A 14,572-nucleotide genomic window follows, 5' to 3' on the forward strand; every position below is an offset into this window, starting at 1 on the left:
TGGACAAAATTAGCTGCATTTTATATTGATAGTCAGACATTCATATTACAAATGGGACAAGCTTTGTGTTATGAATACCAGATTGAGTCTACAATGTCTGAATCATTCTTGATTTTATAACAGCTTGTTTAAATAATGTCTGAGGATTACAAAGACAGAAACTGCAGTATTTATGAAGATTATCTTCATTACATTACATTGCATTTAGCTGACGTTTTTATCCAAAGCGACTTACAATAAGTACATTTGACCAGGAAGATAAAACCTTGAAGAAAACAGAATCATATAAGTACATCAGGTTTCATAGAGCCAAACATTTCAAGTGCTACTCAACTGGCTTTACTGTAGATAAGCCAGTCCTTTATTAGAATATAAGTGCTCTGTTAGCAGTTCTTTGTTATTAATTCTATCGCTCGAAGTGGAGTCGAAAGAGATGAGTTTTCAGTCTACGCCGGAAGATGTGCAAGCTATCTTCTGTCCTGATTTCAATGGGGAGCTCATTCCACCATTTTGGAGCCAGGATAGCAAACCGACGTGTTTTTGCTGATGGGAACTTGAGTCCCCCTCGCAGTGCGGGTGCAGCGAGCTGTTTGGCCGATGCAGAGCGAAGTGCACGCGCTGGGGTGTACAGTTTAACCATGTCCTGGATGTAGGAAGGTCCAGATCCATTCGCAGCATGGTACGCAAGTACCAATGTTTTGAAGTGGATTCTAGCAATTACTGGAAGCCAGTGAAGTGAGCGGAGGAGTGGTGTGGGAACATTTTGGAAGGTTGAAGACCAGACGAGCTGCTGCATTCTGGATGAGCTGCAGAGGTCGGATGGCACATGCAGGTAGACCATCCAGCATCATCTGTGTCTTAGCAACCCACTCTCTTCAGTCTGCGGACAAATGACACGACTTTACACATTGGAAATGCGTGCAATAGATACGCAGAAGTCCGATTGTGCGTGCATATGATATGCTAACCATTCTCATTGAGATCTGATGCCGAGTTTTGCGTGCATATGATAAGCCACGTTTTGGCCATCGGGTCTTGGTAGACCGGAAGCTGTGCGGTTCATAAAAACATGTTCTTACCGGTTCTTACTCAATATCGAGCCACAATTATTGTTTTTATTTTAATTGTATAATGTCCGACTTTTTTTGCCGTCTGTGAGTAAAATGAATGGGGGCTCGGAGCCCCATGTCGCTCAATTAAGAGTGGCTGTGTTTTTTTTCTTCTAATTTGATATTCTTTCATGAAAAACAGACTGTTATTTACTCAACAATAACACACAATTATCCTTGTTTTTATTTATTCGTTTGATTCTATAATCTCTGGCTTTTTAGCCGTTTCTCAGGAACTGAATTTCAAAATAAAGTCACCGGAAACAGACGTAGGCCTATAAGGGACAATTTGAGCATCATCGCAATACACAACACAAACCCACTGAACTGATTACCCAAGATCCTCAGCTAGAAGCTTGGTGATTGGATTAGCCGCAATGCATGTTGGGATATGGTGTTAATGCAATATGAAATCCGAAAAGCATTTAAAAAAAGAAAATAATACTTTATTCCGAGTGTGCTTGCTTTTCTCTTTGGAAGTCATCACATAACGGCATTGTAATACACGGTTCGGCTGCATTACATATTACATATCTGCTGTAGTTATTTATTTATAGAGCCCTGATGAGAAGACTTCTAGACAAACAGGTAGAACTGCCGCCAAAACTGAATATGTGACGTGGATCATAAATATATCAGCAATTAAACAAAATCTTCCATTTCTTTTCACACAATACGTCTCCTTGCAATATCAACCTTAATTCGGCTGACTTTTATATTTGATCCAACTGGTAGATAGGTTATATTTACACCATAACGGTGCACAGCTGATAGAAAAGGACTTGCAGTTTTTAAAGATATTGCTGATTTTCTTTGAATATAAGAATGTAAATACTGAGTTGAAAGAATAGTCAGGGGTTTTGGGTGATGGGAGCAGAGGTCGCGTTAACCGCATATATTCCGTCTATGACGGAATTGTTTTGACAATGACGGAAAAATCTGAAAGCAGTCCGTCATTTTGATGGATTAGAACAAACTCAGAACAGCGCCAAAGTTTCCCCGCAGCAGAGCTCCGGTGTTATGCCCTTATGTCGTTTCCAGACCTAACTATGCCGTACCAATCATTGAAATGTCTGGGAGTTTATGCTTTACGCTGTGGCGCGCTCCCGCGAGATGGGCTTGCACAACACGGCATAACACCGGTGCTAATATTTCACGAGGCCCCCCCACCGTTGACAGTTCACAAGCGTGCTCTTCCCCCCCCCCCCCCCCCCCGTCAGTTGTGTACAGACCGACGGGTAATAATGGATTTTGACGGAAATGTTACGATCCTGTCCGTCAAAAAATGACGGGCAGCGAAAAAGTCTAGCGCAACCTCTGGATGGGAGACACATCTATGGAATCACAATTGCAATAGCTTACTATTAAATGACGGATATAACTTTCTGTCTGTGATGTTTTATAAATCAGATATTAATGTTAGAAGTAAAACATGAGAAATAGTATAGCAATACCCTGTAAAATTATTTAAAAACATGAATAAAACTACACATCTTAAGATGTTATAAATACACAAGTGTCCTACACTAATAATACAAAGTTATTATTAGTATGCTGTGTGCACCTTGTGTGCACCTCCTAGTGGTTAAAGCACGTTATTACATTATTTGTGTTGAATAATGTTATTTTTGTTGAATAATGTTATTTGATGAACAAAAATATTAAGAGTACATGCTTTCATAGGGGGAAAGTAGAAGGTCAATGATAGAAATATAGAATATAAAAATGTCAAGAAGATACTGTAAGTGATCTCTACCATAAAACAGTTTAGTGTTGGATGTACAAAGATATTAATATGAGGATGTGCAAAACAGACAAACTAATTAACCTTTATTAACACATTAAAGAATACTTTAGGTTAAGGTCTTCTTTTAAATAAGAAAAAAGCTTTGGAGGTATCTAGTATCTACAAATAGATATATTAAGCCTGACAAAGTACTTAACGTCTAATATATTGCTTTCTTGCAATGTTAACTATGTTGAAGCACTTATTTTAACTGATATTATACATATGAATTATACTCTTATGTATGTAGATGGTATAAGAAATGTGCAGAATTTGACAGTTTAATGGTGGAGGTATACACACATGTTGATAGATGTCTTGTAATGCACTGTTGAGGAACCTGTGACCCAAGTTTTTCATTCATTGCATAAGGACACCGTAGTTGTGTATAATTTGATATGTCAATACAACTTTGAAAATCTTGAAATCTTGAAAAGGATGTGCAAAATAGCCATTATACAGTCTTTAATTAACTATTAGTAGAGAATAACGAGTAATGAATATACTTTATAGAGATCTGCAGATAAATGTTTAATCTTCTCAAGCACCAACTATCAAATATCTCTCCTGACTCTTGACAATCACCTTTTCCCTGAACTTTACTCAGATGTAACTAAAGTCTGCTTTAAGGGTTGTTTATATTTCACATCATTAATCAGAATCTGCAAAGTAACTCAAATAAATGTAGTGGAGTAAAAATACCAGGTTTATCTCTGAATTGTAGTGGAGTAGAATTACAAATTAACAATGAGCTGTCATCTGGGTATATATTAATGCTGCCCATTATGGATACAAGCGATTTTCTAACGATTTAGTAATTACATGTTTTAAATTTGTACACACCAATTTGTTTCCTATCGCCTAAACCTCCAGGGCTGTACACAGTTTAATACTGTCAACTTCTAATTTTGGGAACAACGAAAACGTCTTTTTAAACTACAATTCCCAGTAGAGACGTGCCATAGAACATGTTGCAAAACACAATAGCCAGCATGTGTAGTTCTGGGGGGGCGTTCAAGTCCAGTTTTTAATATTCTGCCGTGGTTTCGTTCCATTTCAAAGAGTTTGACGCTCGGCATAACCTTGGCACACTGCCACTCCAACATCCAATCCCAGAGCTTGAAGATTAATCACGGGGTTTGTCAACGGGACTGTAGTCCCAAACAATAGCTGGGGATTATGGGTAGTGTAGTGTCTTTGGCCATCCTAAACTCTGATTTATTTTTCGGATATCATATCGCATTAAAACCATATCCCAATGTGCATTGCGGCTAAAACATCCCGAGCTTCAAGTCTACGTCTGTTTCCGGTGACTTTATTTACGGCTAAAAAGCATGCTAAAAAGCCCAAGATTATAAAATTAAACAAATAAATAAAAAAAGGATAATTGTGTGTTCTTTTTGAGTAAATAACAGTGTGTTATTTAGAAAAGAATAACAAATTAGAAGGAAACAAATATTTTTTAAAATACAGATTTCATTATTCTGAAGCTCTTATCCCTATTTATTTTCCTCACAGACGGCAAAAAAAGTACGACATTATACGATTTAAAATAAAAATAATAATCATGGCTTGGTATTGAGTAAGAACATGTTTTTATGAACCATACCAAGACCCGACGGACAAAACGTGGCGTATCATATGCACGCAAAACTCGGCATCAGATCTCAATGGGAACGGTTAGCGTATCATATGCACGCAAAATCGGACTTCTGCGTATCTATTGCACGCATTTCCAATGTGTAAAGTCGTGTCATTTGTACGCAGACTGAAGAGAGTGGGTTGGTCTTAGACAGGTAGAGACTTACCCTTTCTCAAACTAATCCAGATCCACTAAACCCAATAACCGTGGAGTGTCTTTGGAGGGCATATTGCATTAAGAGGGAGGGTAGATAATCAATAAACAGCTAAACTGTGGCGTGCATACTTTACACTCACACAGGAAGCATCAGGCAGCATGACTATTAAACCTTTATTTGATTGTTCAACTGCTGAGTAATTGTATGTGTATATGCATTGTATATGTATCCCTAACACAATCAGCTTGTGCTTTAAAGTACGTTGTGCACATGTGATTAAAGGAAAAGGGGAAGGGCGAGGGGTCAGGTTACAATTGAGACTAATATTGATGTTAAAAACTTTGTTTGTATTTGTAGACTCCAAACCTCCTTTCTATGATTTAGTAACCGCCTCTGCCTCCTGCTTACCACACACACAAAGGAATATTTTGCTGTCATTGTATTGTACCACAATCTTAAAAGTTCATTCTCTGTCTCAGGTCCCTCAGGTCTTATTCTTCTTCTCTTTATTTGGCAACTCAATTTTTTCTGAATTAGACAGGCAACACATGGCATTCTGTGCATCAGTTCTTTCTGGCAGGCACTCAAAGCATTGACAAATGACTCCTTAATTCAGAGGAAAACAGAGGGTGTAGAAGGTGAGGCAGACAAAAATAATGGGCTGCCTCAGATGTGAGGTGCATGCTAACAGACTTGCCTTCTGGATAGAGGCAGTTGAAGATGAAAAAAACAATCAATTCCAAGATCCCTGTTGCAAGACAGTCCAGAAGGAGGGAAATTGGGGAAACAAATGATGAGGAAAACACGAAAATAAGGATATTGGAAAGTTTCTTATAATGTTTCACACAATAGTGAATCATTGCAAAGAGTGCTTGAAAAAAGAGTAAAAATTTGACTTATACATAAATGTGTATAGCAGAGAAATGAACAATATTCCAATAGCCTTCCTCATGTATTTGTTACCAAACAGCATACTTATAACATTGCTAATCGAGCTCATCTCTTTTGGCACTGTGACTCTGTCGCTTGACCCAGAAGCACATTGGTTGCATCTAAACACTGACTAATGTACTTGTTATTAATCTCCCTCTCTGCCTCTTGCTTTTCCAGATGATGAATGACCAGGCGATGCTGCCCAAAGTTAGAGAGCTGCTCCAGCGTGATTACAGAGCCCGTTATTGGTCTGCCCCTGCACTTGATTAATGCTCTTGTTTCCGCTCCCCACAAATATGCTGACTCTCATCAAGCTCTTTCGTCATTGAATAGAGTGCATTTTTTTAAGCTTGCCGTAATCACTGAAGAAAATCTAGTGGGTGAAGAAAGCAGGTAAACCATAGTCATCAAGTACAAAATATCCCTTCTTTGAGTTGTAATCTTTTTTGGATGGACGTTAGGAGTAAGAGGATGGGGATTTATGGACTTTATTTTTCTAGTTTTTTCTTGCGGTTGCAATGGCACATTTTGATGGTTCTCTTGATCGCATTGAGTCAGGTCATTAATCATCAGTGTGGGGTGTCAGTGGATACTGAGGAGTTTTAACAGAAACGTATTGACCAAAAATACTCGACTTGTCGCTCAGTTAAGAGTGGCTGAGTTATGAGATGCTTTAATGTTCATGAAGTATTTGTAGACACATTGGCATTGGTTCAAAAATAAGCAGCAGGAACGCAAAGCTCATATTGATTCAATTGAAATCACTGCTAGTGGGAAAGCGACTCAGAGAACTCATTCGTCAAATATGACCATTTGATAAAATGTCTGATAGAAATAATTGACTGAGGCTCAACTTCTCCACTTTTCAGTTGTTGACGCAAACATTATTGTATAGTGCAAGTGCAAGGTAAGCTCACATTTCACACATTATAATAATTGTTCAGCATATGCTATGGTTCCTTGTTTTTCAGCACAACTGGGAAAGAAAAAGCGCAGTTATTGATCAGTTAACTACAGCAAACACTTACACAGCAAAACATTATGTTATGCCTTGCATTCTGTTCGGGGTTCTGCTGTAATGAAAAGATGGTGAATATTTATTTTTAACAAAAGGGCTGTCAAGGCCACTATTTACTGGAGGCTAATTCACACACAATGTCCATTTGTGTTTGGCTTAATGGCAATGCATTATCCACTCAAATAATTACAAATAGACAAATAAAATAATTGAAGACTTTCATTTACTGATTAATGAATGAAGGAGGTTTAAAATGTGCTTTGTAAAGAATGTAGTGATTGTCTCAATTCATACAAAATAAAATCCCTTTTATACAAGCAATAAAAACAGCATTATGTGCTGAACTATGCAAAAGCAGAAGCTCTGATTTTATTATTTCGACCCAATGTTTCCCTTTTATGTTTCCTGTATTTAAATAAGGCTTCCAGTAGAGTATGGACATTCACTTTAATTAATCTTCCTCTACCGAGTCTGGCTTTAAATGCCAGGGGCTATGATTGCAAAGTCATTAAGGTGTAAACATAATGTAAACAAATGGATACAATCTATGAGATAGAGCTTGGCTTTATTTTCCGTTTTTCTGGAATGATGGCAGCATTTTATTCTTTTGTAGGTAAACAGTAACACAAGCTGATATCTTTAATGTGAAGCCTGTGTCAAGAAGGCCATTACCAGTAAGGTGTAGTGAGAGTGAAATCATGGAGGCACTTTCTATTTCACACAGGTCTTATCCTCTGATTTGCTCTACACACTCACCCCTGTGAAGCAGGGAACTGACATTTGCATTCACTGCTTAAGCCTATCAGCCTAAAACATGATCACCTGTGGTCAAGGTTGACCTTGCAGATCTGACAAAGCACTGGCACACTGTTTCAAAATGTGCATAAATATAAAAAAACAAACAATCTTTATACAAATGCTGTGATTGAATATCTGCAAAACAAATATAAAAACGTTTACATTAATTTCAATTGAAAAAAAGGTTCTAATTGAAAACGGCAAAAAGCAAGGTCTGTGGAATTACCCAGTGACTAACCAAAAGTGCATTTTCAAAGATTTAAGCAGCAAAATCATATACTATTTCAGGGTATATGCAAGAATCCTGAAGTCAAATGTAATACCTTTTAAGACCTTTTTTAAGACCCCTTCCATACATTTTAAGGCCTCATCGCCACTTCGAGTTTTAACCGGTTACATTGGCGCAACATTTACTACAGTATTGATTGTCCTTCCTCCTTATCTTCCAACCATTTGGACGCAAACTTGCATTTCCCCATAACGATGTTGTTTAGCAACCGGCATAAACGGACCTTCGCGCGCTATCAAGCAGTGAGTGCGCGATGTCCTGTTCAGATGACGTCAAACCCAACGGGATGCCATAAATAAACTACACAGAATCACGATACACACCTACGCAATGATTACATTCAGGAAGACTGTAGAATACAACCTCTTTGGACAATTTACATACTTATTGAAAACAAGCTACAAAATGTAATACCTTGGAAAATGCCGTTTAATAGCCTTAATTTTCGCTAAATTGATTTATCAACTTTTAATACTTTTTAAGATCCCTCGGACACCCTGTATTTTATTTTACTACACTGGACAAATAATACTGAACTTACAGAATACTTAAAAATAGTGTGTGCTGCCTAAAGAGGCACTTTTCTTTGAAAATACACAATGTACCTGATAAACATCTAAACATACATATTCAAGGTCTGTTGATAAAAACTGAAAAAAACATATCCACTTAGAAGCTCAGCTTGGTTAAGCTAACACTTACCTTGACACTCGCTTTTTTTTATATACAATACTTTCCATTGGATTCTAGCCAATGAAGCTGGGATGCATCCTGTTAAGTGCCACAGCTACAGTGCATCTCAACATTTCTCGCACAAACATCTCTATTAAGACTGACTGATTGTGTCAATGTCTGCATAAACACTTTAGGAAAGTGCATTAGTGAGAAACTCCATAAACAAGACTTTGTTTTACAAAACTGCTGGGTAATGAGATGCCTGCATTATTCATGACAATCTGAAGGATCCTATGTTACATAAAAGTATCATCAAGCAAATACAAATCATTAACTTATTATTCCAATTAAAACCAGCTTTTAAATCAGTCATACAATCTGCATTTCTTCTAATTGTAATGAGTTCTATTTTTATCCTGGTTTGATGTTGTTAAATAATGTTTTATCTCTCAAAAGCTCAAGTCAGTTAAGCAACAAAGAAACATGACATTCTTCTTATGTATTGCAATGGTGAATATGTCATATGTCCTGTTACCATGAAGAATCAGATTTAATACCTAAGTTCCCAATATTAACACAAACATATTTGAAATGCCTAATCACTAAATGGAGCTCATACATTGAGGCAGACAAAATGTATTCTAAAATATACTGCTGGTGTACATCCGAGAAGTGACAAAATCAGCCACTTTAATGAAGGGCACGTCCTTCCAATGATGAATGGCTAAAATTGCTTTCTCAAATGTAGCTGCCGCAAAGCAGACAAAAGCTAAGTTCTTGCTCAATACTGAAGTGCTCAATATGCACCTGTGTTTGTGACGTAAACCAGCAAGTCTATTCATCCCGAAATAACGGTGGCACTTGAGTGACAGTCAATAAAAAGAAAATGTACAAAGGAAATAATGGCATTGAAAGAACCCCTCAAGCTTCTATCTAAAAATTATCTATTACAAATATTCTGAATCTGATCAGCGACATCCTGCTCATGTATTAAAGGCATGGCTACAAACATTGCCTGGTTTTTTAGCTCAACATCACTGATCACCCTTTTTCTAAGTAAGTGACGAACCTTAGCTAATTAATCGAGAGCCGTACCCCAATCCCGTTTACGTCAGAGTTAGCAGATGTTTACAATTGCCTCGGGAGTTCTGTGCCCCTGAGGCAATTTAATAATGCCTGTTAAAAGTTTGGATAGTGGATCAAGTTTGCAACAACCATTTATGTGACACTTAATGGAAAGTCAGTTATCAGGGAGGGCTGTCATTTGAGCTTTCTGAAATAAAAATTAGTTTATTTAATTTGTAGAGTCAAAAAACAACCAAAGCAAGGCAGCAGGGCAAATTCAAATGCATTATACAAAACATGAACATTTAATTGTCAGGAGCCGACAAAATAGCTAAGATAAAAAAGAATATAAAAAAAACCTGGCCATTCCTCCATAACAAGATTCTGATGATACTTCCAGTCAGGTAAAGCGAGCATGGTCTGTTTGAAGTGGCTAACTGTCATATTTTTGTCATGTACAGTATTGCACAGTAACATCTTCTGACATGCTGAGGAGACAAGACACTTTATGTTAAAAAGCTGTCTGCAATGTAAAGTTGTCGAATACACTGATAAAGACAGTGATGCCCTGGAATCAGTACAAAGAAGAGGTGCAAGATTCATTTGTGGAGATTATGAATGGGACAGCAGTGTCACAGAAATGCTCAAGCGGTTGAACTGGGTGGAATTGAGTGAAAAGGCGGCGATTGGCTCGTTTGGTTCTCTTCTTCAAGATTGTCCATAACATCTCAGCCATTGATGCATCAATGTACCTAGAGCTAGTTAGAAGTGCAACCCGCAAAGCCAACTCTTTGAACTTCAAGAGAATTTTCGCTACTAGTGGCACTCTTAAGCCTCTTACACACCGAGCCGATTATCGGCGTCGATAGATGTCGATAGATATCGGGCCGTCGATGGGCGTCGTGTCGCCCTACTCAGATTGGTGTGTACTGCACCGTTGTGTCTTTTCGGCCGTGCCGACACCTTCTGCCGCCGATTTGACATGTTGAATCAGGCGGCCGTCGGCCAAATAAATCCCTCTGATTGGCTGTTCAGCTAAGCGAATCAGTGCATTAGAAGCGAAATGGAAGTGAGGGACACAAACAAACTATTAAGAAGGAAAATCTGAGATTTCATTTAACTCCAGCTCTCCAAACAGGTTCGGGAAAGCCCCATGAGCTTCTCGCTGTAGAGTGAAAATGGAACGCACACGCTATTTGTTGTTGGTTTACATCACGCAGTCTGTTCTTCTTCTCTCGGTGTATCACGCAGTCTGTTCTTCTTCTCTCGGTGTATCACGCAGTCTGTTCTTCTTCTCTCGGTGTATCACGCAGTCTGTCTTCCGGTTGTTGCCTGTTTTGGATGACGAATACACACTACCGCCGCCTGCTGGTAAGGAGAGTTATTGCCGCTCACGCATGCACATTTCGTACGTGCAACTTGGCCGTCGGCTGAACGTCTTTGCGGTGTGTTCCAGTGCGAAACATGGCCAAAACGCAGGAGACGTGAGGCGACGTTCCATTTGGACGTGTTCTTTGGTGTGTAAGAGGATTAAAATATTCTTTCTTTCCGAGAACAATCAGAGAGTGAAACTTGCTACCAGAAGAAGCTGTCATTGCAGAGTCCGTGGAGTGCTTCCGGCAAACTTTAAGTGACATTTAGCGGGAATCATCCATCCCCCACTGAGCGTGATACCTCTGGGTTCTGCTCAGTGTTAATCCAGATCCAGATCCAGGATGAGTCCTTGTACTCTCCACATAATCATTTAATGGCAATTTTAAGGTAAAGGGACATTTTCATCACTAATCATCTGTACTCATGAAGATGTCAGAGATGTGAGTGTTGTTGCTAAAATGTTTTCCAAAAGGACATATTGTCGAGAGGAAATATAATTCAAAGAACAATGGCAAGACAAACGCATTTATTATCCTGGAAGGGCGTGCTCACAGTGAAGCTGCTGACCAGAGATCAGTGATTCCATCTGGCAGTCACAGCAGGCTCAATGCACTGGTCACTGAGTCAAACCGCAATGCTTGAAAAATGAATAAATAAATAAAATAACATTAACCTCTACTTTGTGTAATTAAGTATGCTTTACAAACAAGAGTACACCATACTGTAGGTCTAAGATAACACAAATAAAAACGGGGAAAAGGCTTTGTTCCTGACCTCTGACCTTATGTGAAATGTACACATGGACGTTTTTTTTTTCAATGAAGTCTGACCTGAACTATTTTCCATTATAACAAATGGAATACTAATTGTTTACATCATTTGTTTACAGCTCTACATGTCAGAGTTTGCTTTGCCCTGTTTGCTGAATTTATATCTATGGTAAGGGTTTATATCCAGAATAATGTTTCACTATTTGGTCTCCATGTTGGGCACCACTGGGAAAGCATTAGTTTAATTTGAGTTAATGTCACTTTAGAGGCAATTAAAACAAATACATATGTTGTACAACATTTAAACAGTTACAGCCATGTGGCTAATGGAGCAACAAATGCTGTACTTTTACTGCTGAATCCCATTTATTTTGTAATTTGTTGGTCTAAATTAAAGTCTTATACAAAATATCAATAAAATGTTTTTGCTTTAAAACAATCATCACTTAATCATTGTTAATAAATGTCTATAAGGTGGGGGGTGGGGGATAAGGTGTAGGCATCTTTGTAATTAGTTTTTTAACACATTTACCATATTGAAGATGATATGTCCAAAAAAATACAAATATTTGCAAAAAAGAAAATATGTACATAATGTCCCTTCATGTGCTCTGATGATTATTGATTACACACAATGTAACATTATTTTATAGGTAAAGCATGAGTTCAGTGATGCACAGGCATAGATTGAACTGTACTCCTGTATAACAATAGTATTATTTACATTTAAATTATGTAAAGAGTGGAACATTTGTGTATGCAGGAAAGGCAGACAATAGGGGTTTTCAAATCAAATATCACTTCCCAGGCTGGTGTCAGTTGGATCCTGTGGATGGGTGATTGTTTCAATCTGCAGCTGATGCTCTGACGTGCTTTGTGATGTTCAGCTGCACTGATGCATGCCAGCTCGTACTGGCTGGTTGGATGAGAAATACACCATTCTGTTGTTGCCACATTTTTGTTATTGCACTTTGGGATTGCCAAATGCATAACCTTGTTGACACTTCTTGCCTGTTTGGATTCATTTAGATCTCTATGTGCACAGTCAAAAAAGTGTTTGTACTGCTGCTTTGCCTGTCACTTTAGCCCTCTACATTTGAAACCCTATTAGATTTTAAATACATAGTTAATGGGTAATTTGCATGTTATTTCATTTCAAGTCTTATGAAGTTGAGTATTAGGCTCCAACCTTTCATAGCATGTACTTACAGTATGCTAATCTTACATTATTTATAATTTGTCAGTGTTTTCAATGTCAAATAGACCAACATTTGAAGTATTTGGCTTTCATAAAAGTACAGCCGGTTATAAAGCAGCCACAAATGATGAAGCCTGTGACATTTCTATGTTACATGTAAAAGAGAAACACAAAGAATAGTTCATTTGAACCATATTTGAACCACAGAGCACTTCCCCGTTCAACACAAGTGTGGAGCTGTGAATCAGACTGACCTGACCTCTCCTGGGTCTTCAGTAACCAGCACGTCTGTCTTACAGCTGGCGATGGGGTTGATTGACAGCTCCACTGGTGGCACCACAAAGCTCTTGCTGACTGGCAGCCACAGCCCTTGGCCCATACTGTAGAATGATCTGTGTTGGCAACCAGGAGAAAACATAAATGTCAATCAAACTACTGCCACTTTCGAACATTTTGTTATTACTCACATAGTTGTTGTACATATATAGAGCTGCATTCACATGAGAAGCGGAAAAATGGCTCTACGCTGACGTTGTATTTCTATGGAGAGAGTGGTGCCGCCCTACAGTGTCAATCCGCACTCGAAATTGTCGCCTTGTGCTGACCTTTGACTCAGGTACAGCTGACCTTTCAAGGCCCAACCAATCAGACAACAGCTGAATAAGGTGGGGCAAGCCATCAGATGAGATAACCATAGAAACACATCTAACTGGCTGTTCTGAACGCAACGCTTTGCACCCCACCTCGCACTGAGCAAAGAGAAAATCACATATCATGTGAATGCATCTTCAGCATGCAAAGATATGCAGGAATGAGCAGGAATAAAATAGTACACAGTTGTATTACAGTCAAGGGAACTTTCTCACTACTGAATAATTGCTGGCAATACTGCGTGGCAATACGTTCAATTGTTATTCGCATGTTGTCCATCCACACTGATGGAAACTGAAAGAATAAATTAGAAGTAGCTGTGGTGAGCTGGCTTTTTTATTGCTAATTTGAAAAATCAATTGTCCTGTCTTTAAACATAATGTGCTATGGGACATAACACTTTTTGCAACATGTGTGACCATGGTTCAGGGTGGTTTGAAAATAATGTGGCTCAGCCAAATAAGTTTCTCACGAGTGAAGATTAAAATCCTAAGGAGGACGCCCTGGGGGGCCGAGACGTGTCACTTGGGAATAGCAACACCTGGCCTCAAAAATAGCACAGAACATGGGTGTGCTTTGCATCATGGGCTTTTAATCTGAGAAGGTGTGTGGCAATATCACACATTCCTAGAAGTCTAGAAACAAAGCTTTAATGGCCATACTTGTAAAAGCTTAGAATATAACTCCTTAATTTTAAGCCAATATAATTGGTATAAAATGCAAGAAAGGTAGCACACACTGAGGGTTGTAATGAAATGCTGATCACTGAAAGAAGACTTCAAAGTAGAAAAAACAAGTGGCGCCCTCAGGCCTTCCGCAATATAAAATATAAACTTGATAGATCCCATATTACAAAGAGCATGTTTTCCTATTAAGTCATGTATACGGTTATCTACAGTTAAGTATTGCTTACTTTCATCCTGTCAAACATGCTTTGGTGTGAACTTATTACCGGAACATCCTGTTTTGTGGACTGCTAAACCTCATCATTTAAAAACGTCCAAAAACACAACTGCCAGTACATCATGATCAGATCATGTTTAATGCACTACACTCCAGACCTCAAACTTCAACATGTGTTTTATTAATTTTTAAATGAGGAAACTG

At 38.4% G+C, this 14,572-nt stretch overlaps 1 protein-coding gene across 2 annotated transcripts in view; it reads right to left on the bottom strand.

The window, feature by feature from the left end:
- astn2 (astrotactin 2) overlaps positions 1-14,572 on the bottom strand; it is a 291,201-nt gene that overhangs the window by 106,512 nt on the left and 170,117 nt on the right. For both annotated transcript variants that reach the window (XM_079657488.1, XM_079657487.1), the window contains exon 10: positions 13,069-13,206. In XM_079657488.1, coding sequence (XP_079513614.1) covers positions 13,069-13,206 — 138 coding nt within the window. The remainder of the gene's footprint in view (positions 1-13,068; positions 13,207-14,572) is intronic.

The sequence above is a fragment of the Notothenia rossii genome (genome assembly GCF_949606895.1).
Source record: "Notothenia rossii genome assembly, chromosome: 11".
Classification (NCBI taxonomy): domain Eukaryota; kingdom Metazoa; phylum Chordata; class Actinopteri; order Perciformes; family Nototheniidae; genus Notothenia; species Notothenia rossii.